The sequence below is a fragment of the Tursiops truncatus genome, chromosome 20 (genome assembly GCF_011762595.2).
Source record: "Tursiops truncatus isolate mTurTru1 chromosome 20, mTurTru1.mat.Y, whole genome shotgun sequence".
Classification (NCBI taxonomy): domain Eukaryota; kingdom Metazoa; phylum Chordata; class Mammalia; order Artiodactyla; family Delphinidae; genus Tursiops; species Tursiops truncatus.
In genome coordinates this window covers 17,980,786-18,003,430 of record NC_047053.1, presented here as the reverse complement: position 1 = coordinate 18,003,430, position 22,645 = coordinate 17,980,786, and the positions used below count along the sequence as shown (strand labels likewise).

The window sequence follows — 22,645 nt, the reverse complement described above, 5'->3', positions numbered from 1 at the left end:
CTTAAGGCACTGGCTAGGGCTTCCAGTATGAAGTTGCCCAGCAGCAGTAACAGTAGAAATCCTTACATTGCTCCTGATCTTTGGGGAAACCATTCAGTATTTCACCACTTTGTAAGATGTTAGCTGTGGCGTTTTTGTAGATGTCATTAATAGGTTGAATTCTCTTCTAATCCTGTTTGCTGAGAGATTTATATCATGAATGGATGTTGAATTTTGTCAAATGCTTTTTCTGCGTCAATTGATATGATAGGTTTCTTTTTTATATATCTTTATTGGAGTATAATTGCTTTACAATATGTTAGCTTCTGCTGTATAACAAAGTGAATCAGCTATAAGTAGACATATATCCCCATATCCCCTCCCTCTTGCGTCTCCCTCCCACCTTCCCTATCCCACCCCTGTAGGTTGTCACAAAGCATCAAGCTGATCTCCCTGTGCTATTCAGCAACTTCCCACTAGCCATCCATTTTACATGTGGTAGTGCATATGTCATTGCTACTCTCTCACTTTGCCCCAGCTTCCCCTTCCCCGTGTCCTCAAGTCCATTCTCTACGTCTGAGTCTTTATTCCTGCCCTGCCACTAGGTTCATCAGTACCGTTTTTTTTAGATTCCATATATGTGCGTTAGCACACAATATTTGTTTTTCTCATTCTGACTTAGTTCACTCTGTATGACAGACTCTGGGTCCACCCACCTCACTACAAATAAGTCAATTTTGTTTCTTTTTATGGCTGCGTAATCCATTGTGTGTGTGTGTGTGTGTGTGTGTGTGTGTATGTGTGTATATATATATATATGTATATATATATATATATATATATATATATATATATATATGCCACATCTTCTTTATGCATTCATCTGTCAGTGGACATTTAGGTTGCTTCCATGTCCTGACAATTGTAAATAGTGTAGCTTTGTGGGTTTTTTTTCTGTTGCTATGGTGGATTACATTGATTGATATTTTTCATACAAAACTAGCTATGCATTTCTTAGATTAACTCCACTTGGTCATGATGCATTTTTGTTTTTATGTATTTTTGGATTTGATTTGCTGATGTCTTGGCCGTTCTAATTACATCCATGTTCATGAAGGATATTGGATATTGGTTTGTAGTTTTCTTGTACTGCCTTTGTCTATTTTTGGCATCAGGACAGTGCTCATAAAATGAGTTGTGAAGTGTTCCCTTCTCTTCCGTTTTCTAGAAGAGATGTGGAGAATTGGTGTTATTTCTTCTTTAAATATTTGGTAGAATTTACCAAGGCAATCATCTGAGCCTTCTGGAGTTTTCTTTTTTGAAAGGTTCTTAACTACAAATTTAATTTCTTTAATAGATATAGCAGTATTCAGGTTATCTATGTCTTCTTGGGTAAATTTTGGTAGTTTATGGCTTTCAAGGAATTGTTTGGTTTTGTCAAAGTTGTTGAACTTATGTGCATAAGGTTGTAAATATTCCTTTATTATCCTTTTAATGTCTATGTGGTCTGCAGTAATAGCCCCTCTTCCATTTCTGATATGGGTAATTAGGTCTTCTCTCTTTTATTCTTTCAGACTAGAGATTCAGCAATTGTATTTATCTTTTGACAGAACCAGCTCTTTGTTTCATCGATTTTACCCTATTGTTTTTCTGCTTTTAATTTTGTTATTTTGTGTTCTTATCTTTATCATTTCCTTTCATCTGCTTGTTTCATGAAGCTCGATAAGGATTAATGTCATCAGAGTTACTGAGTAGAACCATTACAAACTGTATGTTTAAATTCATTCTTTTGAGAACCACCCTTACAGTTTCCATGCCTGTCTCTTTGCAGTTGACTGGTCTGAGCGTCTCCAATGGGAAGGACCAACTGGTAGTGTTCCATACAAAGGACAACAAAGACCTCATCGTCTGTCTCTTCAGCAAACAGCCAACCCACGAGAGTCGAATTGGAGAGCTGGTTGGAGTCCTGGTGAATCATTTCAAGAGGTAAAGTTTGATTTTTGTTTAACTAAGTTGAAAATATATGATATCTTTCATCATAATTCTCACTGAACTTGTTTTGTGCCAATTTTAGTGTACTAAGTTATTTTCCTTCTTAAGGAAAACTTAAATCATCTGTTTCCCAGAAGGCAAAATTAGCATCCAGCCTTCGTTTCAAGATTAGGGATGATCGTCTACTTTTCCAGCCTCCAGCTGAACCAACAATGAGAGATTTCCCCAGCGGTGATTTCTTCACTGCCAATCCAAATGTAATTAAATCCAAAAGACAGAAAACTTACTTTATATTCTTATTGTCACAGCTTCTCATTTACCCCACATATAATCAGTTAGAATAGCTACTATGAATATAAACAAATGAGAAGGCAGGTTTAGGATGACATGTAGGTCCACAAAGACTAAAAGGATTTTTTTTTTTATTTAATAAAGTGATTTATTTTCTCACAATTCTGGAGGCTAGAGTTTGAGATCAAGGTGTCTGCAGGGTTTGTTTCTTCTGAGGCCACTCTTCTTGGCTTGTAGATGGCCATCTTCTCTCTGTGTCTTCACATGGTCTTCCTTCTGTACATGACTATGTCCAAATTTCCTCTTCCTTCAAGGATACCAGTCATGTTGGATTAAGACTCACCTTAATGACCTTATTTTGACTAAAGGGATTCTGAAGAGGCAATTACCTCTGCAAAAACATGGAGTCATGAGGGAACGTGGCATTGTCTGAGAACTTCATAGTAGCCCTAGGCGATACCTGGGGTAGTTGTTTATGTCTGTGTAGTGAACAGTGAAGTGAGAGATATAAAAGGGGAGCAGACCCTGATGGTGATGGGGACCAGTGAATGGATCATTTCAAGCAGAGAAGTGACTTGTCTGGTTATTTATTAGAGTTGTTTTAGAGATGGGGTTTCTCTTCCCAAAGGAGGTCATGGAGTATTTGGAGTTGGGTGTTTCTCTGACTCCAAACTCAGATGTTCTTCCCGTTGTGGCACACTGTCTCTGCCACACCACCACCCTGATGCCAGAAGGAGACCACTCCTCCAAACTCAGGGACTGAGAAATGAGCCCAGTGTCCCGTTCCTTTTCTTCCTAAAAGACATTTACTAAGTTGCCAACAGTAATCTAGTTCCTCATGAGTATTTCTTTTCCTTTAAGTTTAGACATGGCTTTTCTCTAAACAAAGGCATATTTAGAATCTGATGTCCACACGTATAATTCTGCTGTGTTCCTTTTTACTGATAAATGTATGGAGTATAATTTTAAAAGTGAGCTGCACAGGCCATTTATTTTATGTTCTTAAACCTTGTATCCTAGATCAAAACAGATCTTTAAATATCTTATATAATTAAATGTTTTTAAATGCTATAAATAAAATAATGTTCCATGGTCATCTGGTGGGAAAAAATAAGATCCAGCTAAGGAATTACCAAAAGATAATAATAAACGTATAGGCCTTTGAAAAATTCCCTTCCATCTGCCAAATAATTATAAAGTAAGAGAAATACTGAAGCGTTTAGAATGGAAGGGAAAGACATGGAGAAGGCATCTCTACAATAAAGTCTATAACTCAAATAAACAGGCCTATTTTCCTCCTAATATGTAGTTATAGCAAAGTATGGATAATCAAAGGGATTGTAATCTTTACCTTTCATTTGGATGCCTGTAGTAATAGTTTTTGCCTGGGAAACTGAAATATTTTTTCTCAGTCTGAGTCCTTGTTTCTCAAATTCTAACCACTGTTAAATGCCTCCACAAGTGGTGGAAATATGTGAATCTGGTTTGAGAATCCATCAACTGCTTTCTTTTCCTAGCATGTGTTCTAAGATACATTTCTATCTCGAATATATGTAAGAATTTTTTTAACATCTTTATTGGAATATAATTGCTTTACAGTGGTGTGTTAGTTTCTGCTGTATCACAAAATGAGTCAGCTATATGCATACATATATCCCCATATCCCCTCCCTCTTGCGTCTCCCTCCCACCCTCCCTATCCCACCCCTCTACGTAGTGACAAAGGACCAAGCTGATCTCCCTGTGCTATGCAGCTGCTTCCCACTAGCTATCTGTTTTACGTTTGGTAGTGTATATATGTCCATGCCACTCTCTCACTTTGTGCCAGCTTACCCTTCCCCCTCCCCGTGTCCTCAAGTCCATTCCCTACGTCTGCGTCTTCATTCCTGTGTTGCCCCTAGGTTCTTCAGAACCTTTTTTTTTTATATATATATATTCCATATGTATATATATGTGTTAGCATACGGTATTTGTTTTTCTCTTTCTGACTTACCTCACTCTGTATGACAGAATCTAGGTCCATCCACCTCACTACAAATAACTCAATTTCGTTTCTTTTTATGGCTGAGTAATATTCCATTGTATATATGTGCCACATCTTCTTTATCCATTCATCTGTCGATGGACACTTAGGTTGCTTCCATGTCCTGGCTATTGTAAATAGAGCTGCAATGAACATTGTGGTACATGACTCTTTGTGAATTATGGTTTTCTCTGGGTATATGTCCAGCAGTGAGATTGCTGGGTCGTATGGTAGTTCTATTTTTAGTTTTTTAAGGAACCTCCATACTGTTCTCCATAGTGGCTGCATCAATTTACATTCCCACCAACAGTGCAAGAGGGTTCCCTCTCCTCCACACCCTCTCCAGCATTTATTGTTTGTAGACTTTTTGATGATGGCCATTCCGACCAGTGTGAGGTGATACATCATTGTAGTTTTGATTTGCATTTCTCCAATGATTAGTGATGTTGAGCATCCTTTCATGTGTTTGTTGGCAATCTGTATATCTTCTTTGAAGAAATGTCTGTTTAGGTCTTCCGCCCATTTTTGGATTGGGTTGTTTGGGTTTTTTTGATATTGAGCTGCATGAGCTGCTTGTATATTTTGGAGATTCATCCTTTGTCAGTTGCTTCATTTGCAAATATTTTCCTCCCATCTTGAGGGTTGTCATTTCATCTTGTTTATGGTTTCTTTTGCTGTGAAAAAGCTTTTAAGTTTCATTAGGTCCCATTTGTTTATTTTTGTTTTTATTTCCCTTTCTCTAGGAGGTGGATCAAAAAGGATCTTGCTGTGATTTATGTCATAGAGTGTTCTGCCTGTGTTTTCCTCTAAGAGTTTTATAGTGTCTGGCCTTACATTTAGGTCTTTCATCCATTTTGAGTTTATTTTTGTGTGTGGTGTTAGGGAGTGTTCTAATTTCATTCTTTTATATGTAGCTGTCCAGTTTTTCCAGCACCACTTATTGAAGAGGCTGTCTTTTCTCCATTGTATTTTCTTCCCTCCTTTATCAAAGATAAGTTGACCATACGTGCATGGGTTTATCTCTGTGCTTTCTGTCTTGTTCCATTGATCTATGTTTCTGTTTTTGTGCCAGTACCATATTGTCTTGACTACTGTAGCTTTCTAGTATAGTCTGAAGTCAGGGAGTCTGATTCCTCCAGCTCCATTTTTTTCCCTCAAGACTGCTTTGGCTATTCGGGGTCTTTTGTGTCTCCATACAGATTTTAAGATTTTTGGTTCTAGTTCCATTAAAAATGCCATTGGTAATTTGATAGGGATTGCATTGAATCTGTAGATTGCTTTGGGTAGTATAGTCATGTTCACAATGTTGATTCTTCCAATCCAAGAACATGGCCTATCTCTCCATTTGTTTGTATCATCTTTAATTTCTTTCATCAGAGTCTTATAGTTTTCTGCATACAGGTTTTTTGTCTCCTTAGGTAGGTTTATTCCTAGGTATTTTATTATTTTTGTTGCAATGGTAAATGGGAGTGTTTCCTTAATTTCTCTTTCAGATTCTTCATCCTTAGTGTGTAGGAATGCAAGAGATTTCCATGCATTAATTTTGTATCCTGCTACTTTACCACATTCATTGATGAGCTCTAGTAGTTTTCTGGTAGCATCTTTAGGATTCTCTATGTATAGCATCATGTCATCTGCAAACAGTGACAGTTTTACTTCTTCTTTTCCCATTTGGATTCCTTTTATTTCTTTTTCTTCTCTGATTGCTGTGGCTAAAACTTCCAAAACTATGTTGAATAATAGTCGTGAGAGTGGGCAACCTTGTCTTGTTCCTGATTTTAGTGGAAATGGTTTCAGGTTTTCACCATTGAGAACAATGTTGACTGTGGGTGTTTCATATATGGCCTTTATTATGTTGCGGTAACTTCCCTCTATGCCTACTTTCTGGAAGGTTTTTATCATAAATGGGTGCTGAATCTTGTCAAAAACTTTTTCTGCATCTATTGAGATGATCATATGGTTTTTATCCTTCAATTTGTTAATTTGGTTTATCCCATTGATTGATTTGTATGTATTGAAGAATCCTTGCATTCCTGGGATAAACCCCACTTGATCATGGTGTATGATCCTTTTAATATGCTGTTGGATTCTGTTTGCTAGTATTTTGTTGAGGATTTTTGCATCTATGTTCATCAGTGATATTGGCCTGTAGTTTTCTTTTTTTGTGGCATCTTCAGTTTTGGTATCAGGGTGATGGTGGCCTCGTAGAATGAGTTTGGGAGTGTTCCTCCCTCTGCTATATTTTGGAAGTGTTTGACAAGGATAGGTGTTAGCTCTTCTCTAAATGTTTGATAGAATTTGCCTGTGAAGCCATCTGGTCCTGGGCTTTTGTTTGTTGGAAGATTTTTAATCACAGTCTCAATTTCAGTGCTTGTGATTGGTCTGTTTATATTTTCTATTTCTTCCTGGTTCAGTCTCAGAAGGTTGTGCTTTTCTAAGAATTGGTCAATTTCTTCCAGGTTGTCCATTTTATTGGCATATAGTTGCTGGTAGTAATCTCTCGTGATCCTTTGTATTTCTGCAGTGTCAGTTGTTACTTCTCCTTTTTCATTTCTAATTCTATTGATTTGAGTCTTCCCCCTTTTTTTGTTGATGAGTCTGGCTACTGGCTTATCAATTTTTTTTATCTTCTCAAAGCAGCAGCTTTTAGTTTTATTGATCTTTGCTATTGTTTCCTGCATTTCTTTTTCATTTATTTCTGATCTGATCTTTATGATTTCTTTCCTTCTGCTAACTACGTGTTTTTTTGTTCTTCTTTCTCTAATTGCTTTAGGTGTAAGGTTAGGTTGTTTATTTGAGATGTTTCTTGTTTCTTGAGGTAGGATTGTATTGCTATAAACTTCCCTCTTAGAACTGCTTTTGCTGCACCTCATAGGTTTTGGGTCGTCGTGTTTTCATTGTCCTTTGTTTCTAGGTATTTTTTGATTTCCTCTTTGATTTCTTCAGTGATCTTTTGGTTATTTAGTAGTGTATTGTTTAGCCTGCCTGTGTTTGTATTTTTTACAGTTTTTTTCCTGTAACTGATATCTAGTCTTATAGTGTTGTGGTCAGAAAAGATACTTGATATGATTTCAATTTTCTTAAATTTACCAGGGCTTGATTTGTGACGCAAGATATGATCTATCCTGGAGAATGTTCTAGGAGCACTTGAGAAGAAAGTGTATTCTGTCGTTTTCAGATGGAATGTCCTATAAATATCAATTAAGTCCATCTTGTTTAATGTGTCATTTAAAGCTCATGTTTCTTTATTTATTTTCATTTTGGTTGATTTGTCCATTAGTGAAAGTGGGTTGTTAAAGTCTCCTACTATTATTGTGTTACTGTCAATTTCCCTTTTATGGCTGTTAACATTTGCCTTATGTATTGAGGTGCTCCTATGTTGGGTGCATAAATATTTACAATTGTTGTATCTTCTTCTTGGATTGATGCCTTGATCATTATGTAGTGTCGTTCTTTGTCTTATTTTAAAGTCTATTTTGTCTGACATGAGAATTGCTACTCCAGCTTTCTTTTGATTTTCATTTGCATGGAATATCCATTTCCATCCCCTCACTTTCAGTCTGTATGTGTCCCTAGGTCTGAAGTGGGTCTCTTGTAGACAGCATATGTACAGGTCCTGTTTTTTTATCCATTCAACCAGTCTGTGTCTTTTGGTTGGAGCATTTAATCCATTTACATTTAAGGTAATTATCGATATGTATGTTCCTGTTACCATTTTCTTAATTGTTTAGGATTTTTTATTGTAGGTCTTTACCTTCTTTTGTGTTTCCTACCTAGAGAAGTTCCTTTAGCATTTGTTGTGAAGCTGGTTTTGTGGTGCTGAATTCTCTTAGCTTTTGCTTGTCTGTAAAGGTTTTAATTTCTCCATTGAATCTGAATGAGATCCTTGCTGGGTAGAGTAATCTTGGTTGTAGGTTTTTCTCTTTCATCACTTTAAGTATGTCCTGCCACTCCCTTCTGGCTTGCAGAGTTTCTGCTCAAAGATCAGCTATTAACCTTATGGGAATTCCCTTGTATGTTATTTGTTGCTTTTCCTTTGCTGCTTTTAATATTTTTTCTTTGTATTTAATTTTTGATAGTTTGATTAATATGTGTCATGGTGTGTTTCTCCTTGCGTTTATCCTGTATGGGACTCTCTGTGCTTCTTGGACTTGATTGACTATTTCCTTTCCCATATTAGGGAAGTTTTCAATTATAATCTCTTCAAATATTTTCTCAGTCCCTTTCTTTTTCTCTTCTTCTTCTGGGATCCCTATAATTCAAATGTTGGTGTGTTTAATGTTGTCCCAGAGGTCTCTGAGACTGTACTCAATTCTTTTCATTCTTTTTTCTTTATTCTGTTCCATGGCAGTGATTTCCACCATTCTGTCTTGTGAATCACTTATCCGTTCTTCTACCTCAGTTATTCTGCTATTGATTCCTTCTAGAGAAGTTTTAATTTCATTTATTGTATAGTTCATCATTGTTTGTTCGCTCTTTAGTTCTTCTAGGTCCCTGTTAAACGTTTCTTGTATTTTCTCCATTCTATTTCCTAGATTTTGGATCATCTTTACTATCATTACTGTGAATTCTTTTTCAGGTAGACTGCCTATTTCCTCTTCATTTGTTTGGTCTGTTTTGGGGTTTTACCTTCCTCCTACATCTGCTGTGTATTCTCTGTCTTCTCATTTTGCTTAACTTACTGTGTTTGGGGTCTCCTTTTCACAGGCTGCAGGTTTGTAGTTCCTGTTGTTTTTGGTGTCTGCCCCCAGTGGGTAAGGTTGGTTCAGTGGCTTGTGTAGGCTTCCTGGTGGAGGGGACTGGTGCCTGTGTTCTGATGGTTGAGGCTTGATCTCTTCTTTCTGGTGGGCAGGACCATGTCTGGTGGTATGTTTTGGGGTGTCTGTGACCTTATTATGATTTTAGGCAGCCTCTCTGCTAATGGGTGGTGTTGTGTTCCTGTCTTACTAGTTGTTTGGTATGGGGTGTCCAGCACTGGAGCTTGCTGGTCGTTGAGTGGAGCTGGGTCTTAGTGTTGAGACGGAGATCTGTGGGAGAGCTCTCGCCAATTGATATCACATGGGGCCTGGAGGTCTCTGGTGGTCTAGTGTCCTGACCTCGGCTCTCCCACCTCAGAGGCTCAGGTCTGACACCCAGCTGGAGCACCAAGACCCTGTCAGCCACACAGTAGTTCTGTGATCATGGACCAGGAAGTTAACTTCTCTGCGCCTCAGATTTCCTTTAGTGCAGCACCTCCTTGCCCCAGAGGCCCAGTCAGGTGTGAGGGAAGGGCTGTTGCTCACAGGCTCTGCAGGGAGGAAGCCCACGAGGCTGGCGCAGGACGCTTTGAATATACGTAAGAATTTTAAATGTCTTTACAATTTATAAATGGAAGGAAGATACTGGATTTTTTTTTTAGTTCCTTTTTTTTTGGTCACTTCTTTGTGTGTTTATTTATTGGCATATAGTTGGATATAGGGCTGTGCCCTAAGAATACAAGGATGGTTATCCATTAGAAGAGTCTATCTATTCACATAATAGTTCATAATAGAACACAAAAGTACTATTTGATTAAATTGAATATTTATTATTCTTCATAAATCTTCAGTAAAATAGGAATAGGAACAAAAAAGAAGCAAACCTGCAGCTGCCAACCATAACCATTAGAGCAGAAATGGTAACAGGGATACACCCAGAGCACCTTTGGGCTAAGGAACTTCTAAGTCATGCTGACCCCAGTGTGTAGAAGGTGAAGAGGAAGGACAGAGTCAGCCCAGGGAGGAAGTGGCCTCCAGCAGAGGCTGCTGCAATTCGGAGAGAGGATGACGTGAGGTCAACAGCCTGAACTGAAAGTGTAGGACAACCCTAGCGCGGTAACCTCACCTCTTCTAGGGCTGCATTTCAGCAAATAACTGCCCCCACTCAAAGCAAATAATGAGCCAGAAAGAAAACAGCAAGAGAACTGTGCACGGGCAAGACGAAAATGCGGAGCAAAGGAAACAAGGAAAGCCATATGAAGAGAAAAGGAAAATACGGGAGTAAACTTTACATTAAAAAGGCGGGGCGGGACTAGCCTTACCCTTATGCCTAAAACAACAACAACAGCGCAAAGACAGGATCTGTGAAACAGCCATTTTCAAGACCGTAGATGTCAGGCAGTGAAGGACAGTGATTCCTGAGAGGTGAAAAGCAAACAGGGTGAGCCCTACAGTTACCCCAGCACACTGCCTTGGGTGAGCTCCAGGCCATGGTGCATGCAGGGGGAACCCAGGGGAAGCACAAGGACTCCCTGGGTCCAGGAGATGGAGGCATGTGTCTGGGGAGACCAAGTAAGCTAAAGTTTGCAGGACAAAGTACCAGAGAGGAGCAGAGAGAGAGAAGGCTAGAGATCTGTGGAGGATCCCCCTCAAGTCCCGCCTAATGAATCTTGGGAGCAAGACCCAAAAGGATCAAACTGCTACCAAGTAATTTAACTGTGTCCTAGAACAAAGCTCATGAATATGTATAGCAATGCAAAAATATCCACCCCCACCCCAAGAAGGTCGAATTCACAATGTCTGACATCCAATCAAAGATTACCAGGCATACAAATAGGCAGGAAAATGCAATCCAGTGTGAGGGGAAAACCATCATCCAATTGAAACCAACCCGGAACTGACAAAGGTGTTAGAATTAGCAGACCCAGACATGAAAACAGTTATTATAACTAAATTTCAGGTGTTCAAAAGTTAAGTAGAGACATGGAAGCTATAATAAAAAGACTCACCAAACTTCTAGATGAAAAATGCACTGATGTTTGAAATATTTCATGATTAAAAACAAAAACAAAAACGTTAAAGCTTATGGCTTTCTCCTGTACCTAATGAATTTCTGGTGACCATCTCCTCTCAGGAGCTGAAGCCAGCCCTTTCCTGGCACTTCCTTCTATACTAATCTGAAACTAAATCCAGCTAAATATAAATTAGCCTTTCTCTCAGCTCCTTCAGTCTTTACTTAACCTGAACCCATTATTTCTGCCTCTGCAAGAACTCATACACACACACATTTTCTAAAACATTTGAAGGTAGTCTTTTAATAAAGTATATTCAAAGGGGTGACATTTACAATATTTAACAACCAGCATGGCTCAAGCACAGACCATTCAGAACAGACGCCCTCCAGAAACGCCTGATCTGGCCATACCAGCAAGTCCTGGCTACATTCCACAGACCGGAAGTTATACCAAAGCAGATAGGTAGGGGTCCCAGAGTCAAAAATATTTAGGATTCCCTGATGAAGTTAAACAGGTTTCTTTACTGCAGTACTTCTCAGAGCTTTTAATATGCTTTGTTCATTGTAAATACAGCCAATTAAAAAACTGTAAGGACATATATATGTGTGCATGTATATATATCACACACACAATTATGTATATTATAGACAGAAAGACATATAGTCCAGAAAGACATTCAGGAAATGAGTAACTGTGTTTGTCTCTGGAGAGGGGAGATGGGGTACTGGGAGAAAGAGGCATAGGAGGTATAGGAGGGAGATTCATTTTTCATTGTAAACCTTTTGCAACAAAAATATGTGTTACTTATCTAAAATTTTTTTCATTTAAATAATAAACGGCAGCTAGTTTTCAGGTATATTATAGATGGCTCTAAATTCATGGTTATTTTCCTTTTCTGTTTAGAAAAGTAGAAAAGAACAAAAGAGCTTTCTAAGTGAATGATTTATCTCATGGCATTGAATAAGTTGAAATAAACCCAAATAAAACCTTTTGGAATACTACTGTTCTCCTGTTCTCTGGGGTCCCATTGTGTCGGTCACATGAAGCTCAGGTGAGGTTTCTTTGTGGTGGTTATGTCAGTGGTTTCCCAGGCCAGTTTGCTTTGCAGAGGTTATGAAAATGGCTGACTTGACTTTCAGTTTGTATCTCATGCTCAACAGTGACTACCTACCGGTAGTGAGCTTTTCTGCCCACTAGTAAACAGATGGCCTCACACCGGCCACCCTACAGAGTTACCTGAATTACCAGAAACTCTGTAATATTAAGCTGTCAAAGGACCCATCTGCCCTAAGCAGCTGTGCAGGCATTCCTGTCTGGATGCTGGAAACCTCAGTATAACCCCAGTCTTAGGCACAGAAACTTCTTATTTTTCCTGTTCTGTTTCTGTGGATGAAAGCCACAAGTCAGTGCCATCTGCTTCTTGTTTTTCATAAGCAGCATCTTTAACATCTGCTTAATTAAAGGAGCACCGCTACTGAGTTTAACTGAATGCCTGACCTGCTTCTCTGTTGTAGTTTGCTTATGTTTTTTTTTTTTTGCGGTACGCGGGCCTCTCACTGTTGTGGCCTCTCCCGTTGCGGAGCACAGGCTCCGGACGCGCAGGCTCAGTGGCCATGGCTCACGGGCCCAGCCGCTCCGCGGCATGTGGGATCCTCCCCGACCGGGGCACAAACCCGCGTCCCCTGCATCGGCAGATGGACTCTCAACCACTGCGCCACCAGGGAAGCCCTGCTTATGTTCTTTTTAACTCACACTAAAACTATGGGTAGAACCAGACGAAGAAGCAGGCCGTTGGTTATGGCCACAGGGGCCAGGGGAGATGAGGCCTCCTGAGCAGGGGTGAAGGTGGAGGAGTGAGGCCGCCTCACAAAGGCCTCTGCTCCTGGCCTCTCCGTCCAGTGCTTCCGATGCGCACGCCTTCCTGCTCCTCTGCCCCTGAACCCGGATACCCGTTTTCCTGGCTCCTAATCTGTATTCCCAAACTGCTCTCCTTGAATGCCTGGCTACTAATCATAGTAGTTTATATTACAACTAAAAATATTTACGTGAAATAGAGATAGCTGAAAATAATGTAGATAGACAACTCCAGTTGTCCCTCAGAATCCGAGGGAAGATTGGTTCAAGGACCCACTGGCAGGAGATCCACAGATGCTCAAGTCCCCTAGTCGGCCCTCTGTATCCACAGTTCCTTATCCGTGGATTCAGCCAACTGGGGAATCGTGTGGTCCTGTAGTATTTATTGAAAAAAACCCACGTATAAGTAGATGCAGGCAGTTCAAACCTATGTTGTTCAAGGGTCAACTGTATAGCAGATTGGTTAATTAAATTATGGCATCTTCTGAATGGAGTATTGGGGCCACTTAAAATGATAATTATTGAAGTCATCTGATTCCTGGTGACAGAAAAGTGAGTGACCACAATTCACCCTCCTCTGCTTTCCAGTAGAGATATACATGAAAACATAGAAAGAGATGCCAACGTTCCTTAGCACAGGAAACTAGAAATGTTGCTCAACCAGAGGTCCCCTGAGAGGTACATCCTCCACCTCTGCTCACACGTCACCTCATCAGGCCTCCCTAACTGTCCTGTAGAGAATAGCAGTTCACTCACCCCAGAACTCCCCGACTCCTACTCTGCTTAGTTTTCCCCCGCGGCGTTCATCTCCATCTGACACTGTATCTTTAGTTTTTGCTTACTGCATATATTCCCACTAGAACATAAACCCCATGTAAGCAGAGAATTTACTTCTATTTATTTCTATTTCACTGCAGTTTCCCTAGTGTTCAGAACATCCCTGGCACTCAGAAGACTCCCAGTAGATAATTGTTGAAAACGGAGGCTGGCTGATGGGGCTGTCTGGCCGTAGGATACTCCTAGCCCTTTCCTACCAATATGTGCGTGTTGCCCACCAGAGGGTGGTAACTTAGTCCCCCTTCTGTATGAAGGAAAAGAAGAACTCTTTTACAGTTTCCTTCCCTTTATGAATACTTCTCGTCTTATACCGATTGCAGGATTACCACCCTAAGCAATGTAATACATCTGGGGACAGAAGTGAATAGGTATTTCAGGATATTAAATTAGCAACTAAAAGAGCTGTGGGCTGAAAGAGCCATGGGTATGTTGTATGCTGGGGGTGGCAGCTTTTCCTTTACTGTTTTGTTTTGGTTTTTAACAACTTAAAAACTAGAAATAATTTCAAACTTTCCTTCTCAGTAGGCTGACAAGGCAGCAAGATGTAGGGGTTCCCACTCAGATCAGCATCTTCATAGTAAGTAAAAGACTTCGAAACCACATCTCGAGGCTGTGTCCATAAGGCAGCTCTCCAGCTTAGAAGCAGAGAAATGGATTCCAACTATACACAGGTGGACTTTAAGGACGACTCCAGAAGAATCCGTATGCCCCTTTCGTGCGAGAACACCAGAACTGTCTCCTTAGTTATGAGACCTATAACGAAAGCCGGTAGCAGTGAGAAAGGTGTAGACTGTAGCCTTAGAAGAGAAAACAAAGCATATTTCTGAAAAGGAATATAACAGAAAATTCACATTTTAGAAACTAACTGTGTTCTGAATAAAATTCAAGAAAGCCTGGATTCTACGTAAACAGACCAAAGATTACGTGACAGACTGAGATGAAGAGGGTCCTGGCTGAGAAACAAAACTGTCCAATTATTTGAATGAAATAAGAAACGATATTAAAGAATTTAAATTAACATGAAAATGTAGAAATGACACAATTGGTATTGCAGAAAATAGAATCAATATGAAAGAAAAGTTTAAGACGGTCTCTTGGCATACAGAGGAAGGGGGTAATAACAATGAAGCTGACAGATATAGAAGACAGAGAACAAAAAAATCTACATTCAAATAATAGGTGTACTTGAAAAAGAGAAATACACTGGGCAAAAGTAAGACTTGTTTTATTGGTTCTAAGGAATACATTTTTTTTAATTTTAGCATCTCTGAAATTGGGGTGTGACTTACAATTGGTGGATTCTTACAGTGATAATGGGCAACATCTTAGTGATACACAAATAAGGGTACATCTTACAGGGAAAGCATCTTATATTCAATAAAATGTGTCAGTTTAAAACATAGTAGAAGAAAATCTTCCTGTGTCAGAGTAATCAAGATTGCCATCACATGGGTAAGATGCCTACCCCAGTAGAAGTCACTTTGGCCAGAGAAGTGGGTCTTCTCAGAATATGGAAGTCTCCAGTAAGAACAGGGGAAGAACATTTTTTGGAACAGGGCAAAACAGCTGGGTGGGAGTGTTTGGAGGTGAAGTATTTGAGGCCAACATTTCACAAAAGAAGCAGAAAGTGGTGCTGTGCAGAAGAAACAAATAGTGTAACATCATTATTGTGAAAACACAGAAACCATATAAAAATCCGTCAGAATAAATATGGTTAAATATGTTATGGTGTTTCCATACAAAGAAGTGGCATTTGCCATGAAAGAACAATGAGAGTCTTTCTCTTTCTTTAATTATTTATTTTTGGCTGCGTTGGGTCTTTGTTTCTGCACGCACGCTTTCTCTGGTTGCGGCGAGCGGGGGCTACTCTTCGTTGCGGTGCTTGGGCTTTTCATCGCGGTGGTTTCTCGTTGCGGAGCACGGGCTCTAGGTGTGTGGGCTTCGGTAGTTGTGGCACATGGGCTCAGTAGTTGTGGCTCACGGGCTCTAGAGCACAGGCTCAGTAGTTATGGCGCACGGGCTTAGTTGCTCCACGGCATGTGGGATCTTCCTGGACCAGCGCTCGAACCCATCTCCCCTGCTTTGGCAGGTAGATTCTTAACCACTGTGCCACCAGGGAAGTCCGGTGATAGTCTTTCTTTATCAGGGTTCCTTAAAGTGTGGGCGGCATCTGCACTGGGATCACCTGGAGGTGCTTGTTCAAAAGGCAAATTGCTGGGCCCCATCCCAGGCCTTCTAAATCCAGATCTCCAGGAATGTACACCCTTAGTGAGCTACGCAAGCGATTCCCATTGGTTTCACGAACTGACACAGAAAATGGCCAGGATAAGCACGTGATATTTTCATAGGGCCTTTTCGCTGAAGCCATGTGACAAAGGTAGCATTTTTTTTTTAAAGCAAACCACTAAAGCTTCGTGTTTTTTAAATGATTATTACCAAATAAGGTGCAAAATAAGCGTCTCCTCCTACCCCAGTGAAGAGAGGCAGAGTGAGGAATGGTCTGAGGTTCAGAGAGAAGCGTGAACGAGGGGTGGAGATGAGAAATGAGATGAGAATTGGCAGGAGCCAGGCTTCTGTTTACCGCCTCTGCTTGTCCCAGAAAGAGCCACTCCTCATTCTAAGCAGTGGTCTTTAATTACCCTATGAAGTTTGCAGTTAGGACCTGCCTGCCCATTTCCAGGTAGGATACCCCACCTGCAAATAACAGGCTTCCATGGAATGAACTTAGTCCATTTCTATATAGTCATACCCATCTGCTATACACAAAAGAACCCCAGAGAGAAGTCTTAAAAGCTTTTCAGTGCGACTAAGGCAGGACCAGAATCAAACAGCGTTGAGGTGTAACAGCTGTTTAGGACTGTGAGCCATCTACCGACTTCCCATTTCTCTCGCTCTGCACCGTGCCCGTCTGCCTTGGTCAGCAGCTGCCCTTGGACAAAGCCCCCTCAGAGGACATGCAGGGGTGCACGGTCCTCCTCAGCTTTACCTGCTCTTATGACAGAGATTTACTGGAGATTTTTGTGCGGATCAAAGATACTTATTTGCTTTATGAAATATCCATCTTTGCCTTTCATGTTGAAAGAGAAAATCCAAAAGTACTGGAAAACTGATCATCTTTTCAGCATCTCTGCAGGAAGATATGGTACAGTTAGAGTAATCGTATTACTTTTTTTAAAGGCCCACAGCACTAACATTACAATATATGTTAAAATGGAGATCTTTCTATGAGGTATTCATGACTTCACCAAATGATTATATACCCTGGTTTGTGCTATCTGTTGGAATTTTTTTCCTAAATGGTCAGATAGAACTTTTTAACTTAATGAGTTTTTGAAAGCTCTCTTCGTGTGTTTACTTCACGTCTCATCAGCTGTATAGGAAGCGTAATGTACTTAAAGTATTTTATGTGAAACCAACACTGCTATATTTTCATACTGTCATTCAGCCTTCATTCTCTGGAACACCCACTGCAGGTCTGGCTATGGGTGAGGGGGGCGAGGGGTAGGAGGGATGCAAACATGGACCATTTGGTCCTTTTCTCAAACAGCACTTAATCTCATGGGGAAGACTGTATGCATGCTCCATTGTCTGATACATGCTGCGATGGGGCTGTGCCATGGACGCACAGGGGATGAACTGGTTCCCTTTGCCTGTGAGAGTCAGGAAAACCCCGATAGAACAGGTGATAATCCAACTGGGTCTTCAGGGCTGGCTGGAGTTTTATCAGTTGGGAATGGAGCAAGGTTTTCCCCCAGAGAATGGAGCAGAATATGCAAAAGCTTGGTGGATGGGGCTTCCTTGGTGGCGCAGTGGTTAAGAATCCACCTGCCAATGCAGGGGACACGGGTTCAAGCCCTGGGCCGGGAAGATGCCACATGCCGTGCAGCAACTAAGCCTGTGCACCACAACTACTGAACCCATGTGCCACAACTACTGAAGCCTGCGCACCTGGAGCCCGTGCTCCGCAACAACAAGAGAAGCCACCACAATGAGAAGCCTGCGCACCACAACAAAGGGCAGCCACATAAGCTGTGATAAAGTGAGAGAGTGGCATGGACATACATACACTACCAAACGTAAAATAGATAGCTAGTGGGAAGCAGCCGCATAGCACAGGGAGATCAGCTCCGTGCTTTTTGACCGCCTGGAGGGGTGGGATAGGGAGGGTGGGAGACGCAAGAGGGAAGAGATATGGGAACATATGCATAACTGATTCACTTTGTTATAAAGCAGAAACTAACACACCATTGTAAAGCAATTATACTCCAATAAAGATGTTTAAAAAAAAAAAAGAAAAATTGCATCAGAAGAAAGAGAAAATAAAAGCCTAATTCATTCTGATAAAAAAAAAAGAAGTCAAATATAATATCTCATTTTTGAAATTACCCATGAAAACTGGCAACCACTCTGTTGAATAAAATGTTTAGCAAATTTAAATAAATAAAAAACTCTCAGACCTAAAAAAAAGTAGCCACCGCTCGCCACAACTAGAGAGAGCCCACACACAGCAGCAAAGACACAATGCAGCCAAAAATAAAAATAAAAAAAAATAAAAAGGTTGGTGGAAAAAAGTAGTTGAAATAGGAGTTTATAAGACCCCATGCCAGTAACTTTGAACTTTATCATATAGGTTATGGGGAGAAAATAAGTATTAAAATATACAACTGCCCAATGACACAAAGCCTAATGACACAGATATCTTCCATGTTAGAGATGCTCAGGAGGGCAAAACAATTGTCCACTTAAGGGAGATGGAAATTTGAAGATACTAGTTGATATATCATACGTCCGTGGCCCCCATATGCCAAAAAGAATGAATTAAATGGAGAAAGAGCTAGCAAGGTAGAGGTTAGAAAGACGAGTGCAACTCTTAGTAAAAACATCAGAAATCAAAAGTCGTCAAAGGAGTAAGAGCTATAACAAAATTCCTTAGCTTTTGTAACTTCCTTCCTGTTATTCTGGTGACCTAAAATATATAGTTACTAGCAAAAAAATTCCCTAAGATGAGAAGGAACTAGATTTTTCCTTCATGGACAGAGAGGAAGTAAGAGGTTAAAGAAGGGTCACTGCATGCTACAGCCATTTTTAAGGGAGAGAAGGTTCTCCAGGGGTAGATGATGGTGACGCTGCAGAGAGGGTGGAGGCCCTTGGGTGTGGGGACATTTGTCATTGGGTCTCTGCAGCAGCCCCTTCTTCTGAAACCTCCCTCTTCCCTGTCATTCAGCTCCATGGTTCCCACCAGAGGCATTACATCCTTATATCCCCTGACTCCCTGGAAGAGCTGAGTAGCACAGGGATGGCACCTGGCCCACACTGCACCACTTTTCCCTTCCTCAAGGTTGGTGGGCCTCAGACCAGAGAAGACTTACGGGTCATTGCCTCTCTGGAAATTGGGAGCTGTGGTGACTGCATTTCCAAAGGTGGAGAAAGCTGCTCTCAGAGAGAATGGCATAGATGACCCACAGAGAAGCAGAGACGGCAGTGAAGGAGAATGTGGCGCAGTCGGGCCCTGTGTCAGCTGAACTGTGTGGCCGGCCTCCGTGTGGCCTCACATTGTATGGCCTTGTTTGACACTAAGATCTTGCATCATCTGATGCAGTTTGATTGATCAAAAATCAGTTCACCAGTGCACATGTGGTTGACAGGACTGTGCTGTATGTATACTTGGAAATTGTCAGGCAGGTGAAGTTTTTATTATGTGGCTTTTCTTTCCACTTTTTTAAAACTAGATTTTAAAAATCAATTTGCCAAAAGTCAGTTTGCCAAGTGGCCAATTCACTCAACTTGCAAAAATGTGCAGAGTTACCAAAAACTGGTCTCGAGCAGTATCCTTGAATTTGTTCCTTGTAACAGCATTTTAACGCATGTTCAGGTTAAAGAAAACGAAGCCTTTTGGATTAGCTTAGTCTTTTTTGTGAGTTTTAGCTGAAAAATGGACTTCACTCTATTTGCACATGTATTGTTTGGAGTTTATTTAGAATCGTTAGGAAAGGATATCCTTTTGTTAGATACCTGCAAAGAACCAGCAAGCACGTGTGTCTTTTATACAAGCGTTGTGCTCTTAGGGCCTCAGAAGTCCACAGAACCATTCCCAAATAGCAGTGCCTCATATTACGGTTTGACTCTCACAGAGAGGCAGCCTGCATTTCAGGTCATCCAGACTCAAGCTTTTCCTAGAAACTGGCATCACCCACTTTCCACACCAGATCTTAAAATACAAAGCAACTGTCAGAATCCACAGATGTTAACATTTCCTTATGGGAAATTCAGTTTGTACTACATCTTCAAATTCTCCTTCAGTTATTTTCCATTTGATATTTAGTATTCTTCCATCAAATTTGCGCAAATGACTAATTCATCTCATTTACCAATTTACCAAAACTTTGTTCCTTTTGACTCTTTATAAAGTTTACAATTCGGTTAGATGAGATGGCAGCTAATAGCTTTTGAGAATTTCCAGGAAGTGTAATTGATCAGTTTTCATAACGACAGTCTAAGGAGTCCCTTTGTCTCTGGCCCTGCTGTTGTAGCTGGAAGTAGCTGGAAGAGAGGAGAGTGTGTGCCCCATGCACCTGGGTGCCAGTCCTGGTGGGGAGGGGGGACAAAAGGGACAGGCTGATAGGTGAGGGAGAGCTGGACGGCCCAAGAACCGTAAGTGTCCAGCCAATCCATCCAGCAAAAACTGGATAAACAAAAAAACAGTTTTGTTAAATATGCAAATTTGACAGATTTGTCATTCAGCATATTGATCTTTGGTGAATTCACATTTGGCAAATTACTTTTCCTCAATGAATTGTCCTAGTTCATAACAGGTTCCCCTCACTTAAGCTAGTAGGAACTGGGTTTGGATCCCTGTATCCAGGAGTCCTAGCTCAATGCACTGAAGTCCTGCAAAAATCAACAGCTTTGATACACTTGTACCTACTAATAAATAATATAGCAGATGTTGTTGGATCTTGATAAAACATATAGTTGGTACTTTATTGCCAACATTTAGTATTCCTCCTAAGATACCTGTTGAACCTGCCTCTAAACTCTTTTTTTTTTTTTAATTTTTTTTTTTTTTTTTTTGGCTGAATTGGATCTTCGTTGCTGTGCGCACGCTTTCTCTAGTTGTGGCGAGCGGGGGCTGCTCTTGGTAGTAGCCCGCGGTGCGCGGGCTTCTCATTGCGGTGGCTTCTCTTGTTGCGGAGCACGGACTCTAGGCACGCAGGCTCAGTAGATGTGGCACACGGGCTCAGTAGTTGTGGCTCGCGGGCTGTCGAGCGCAGACTCAGTAGTTGTGGCACATGGGCTTAGTTGCTCTGCGGCATGTGGGATCTTCCCGGACCAGGGCTGGAACCCATGTCCGCTGCGTTGGCAGGCGGATTCTTAACCACTGAACCACCAAGAAAGTCCTCTAAACTCTTTTTGGAGTCTCTTTAGCAGATTCAAGCGTCCCTGTTTTGTAAATATTAGGGTGTTAAACTCGTCTGTAGCTATTAGAGATGTTCCTTTATAAACTGATATTGTGAAGTTGTATTTTATCCAATTTAACTTTGCTGATTTTGTAAACTGAGCTTTTTAAAAAATGCTTGAGAATCTGCCAGTTGTTGGTTGTAGTTTTTTCCTCATCTCTGGGCATCAAAATTGAAGACATCAGTTATTTGGAATTTTTAATTGCTGTGTTAGTGTCTACGTTGCCAGACAGACATCATTCCATTTTCTTCCTCCTCCATCCAGAGACATATCCTCATCTCTATGTTTTGTTTTTTTGATTGACGTAAAGTTGATTTACAATGTTGTGTTAGTTTCTGCTGTACAGCAAAGTGATTCAGTTATATATATGTATACATTCTATTTTATATTCTTTTCTATTATGGTTTATCACAGGATATTGAATATACTTCCCTATGCTATACAGTAGGACCTTGTTGTCCTTGTCTCTATGTTTTCAATTCTTCCCAGCATTATTTTAATTTTTTCCTCAGGGGTGAAATAAAAAAATCTAATACACGATTGAAATGAAAATAATAGATTGTCAGGTCTGTTGGAAGAAAATGGATTTTGTAATGACAAATGAGGCAAGTCTGAGGATAGTCAAACTCGAGACTTTAGCAAGCAGGTCTCAAAAAAAATACAGAAAAAGTGAGTGTTAATCCATGACTAAACCCTCTAAAATAAAATATGCTCAAGAAAAGAAACATTCCCCTTACTCATGAAATCTCTACAGTTTTATATAACAAACAGGGGAGGAAATTAAAGAAACCAACATGGCTGAACCTAAATCAGCCTGAGCTCAAATTTAAGAAAACCAGGGGGAAAGAGAGAAGGAAGGTGGTAACCACAAGCAGTGATAAAAATGTCAGTTGCCCGTAAAAATACTGTCAAGAAGACCTAAGTCATAGATGAGCTGAGACTTGGGGAAAATAATAATAAAAACGAGGGAAGAACACTGCTTTGTTGAACAAGGATGGGAAAGCAGTATCATGTGAATAGGTGTTTTCATTTTACCCACCAAGAAGTGTTTCTGAAACTAAAAGCAAGCATTAGGGAGAGTAAAGCCCAACTAGGAAAAAGAAGACAGCTGGATGTTGTATTAGTTCCAACCTCCAAGCCAGGCGACTCCCATCCCGAGATTCTGGAAAGATTCAATAGGAACCCCTGTCCACTGGCAGGAATCTTTGAGCAGCCAGAGAGAATTGAAAAGGTGCCCCCAAACTGAAGACAAGCTTTCCTAGTTCTGCAAATGTGAACAGAGATCCAAAGCTTATAATTCTTGTTGAACCTGACATAACCTTTCAGCAAAAGCCTAAAACCAACAGTTATATTTTATAAGTACTTAGTGAAAAAAGTAACAAAAGTGAGAAGAAATTGAGTTAGAACTCACCTCTCGATGATTTCCCTCAAACACTGACTTAGGTAAAGACATATTTACCA

At 40.5% G+C, this 22,645-nt stretch overlaps 1 protein-coding gene across 3 annotated transcripts in view; it reads left to right on the top strand.

Moving 5' to 3' along the window:
- The window catches only part of MYO1D (myosin ID), a 350,471-nt gene that overhangs the window by 242,560 nt on the left and 85,266 nt on the right, over window positions 1-22,645 (top strand). Inside the window, exons 21-22 of one of the 3 annotated variants that reach the window (XM_019927108.3) lie at window positions 1,811-1,965; window positions 14,252-15,416. In XM_019927108.3, the coding sequence (XP_019782667.1) occupies window positions 1,811-1,965; window positions 14,252-14,348 (252 nt within the window). In that variant the 3' untranslated portion in view covers window positions 14,349-15,416. Of the gene's footprint in view, window positions 1-1,810; window positions 1,966-14,248; window positions 15,417-22,645 lie in introns of those variants that run through there. The other 2 variants (XM_019927107.3, XM_019927106.3) reach the window with 2 other exon arrangements.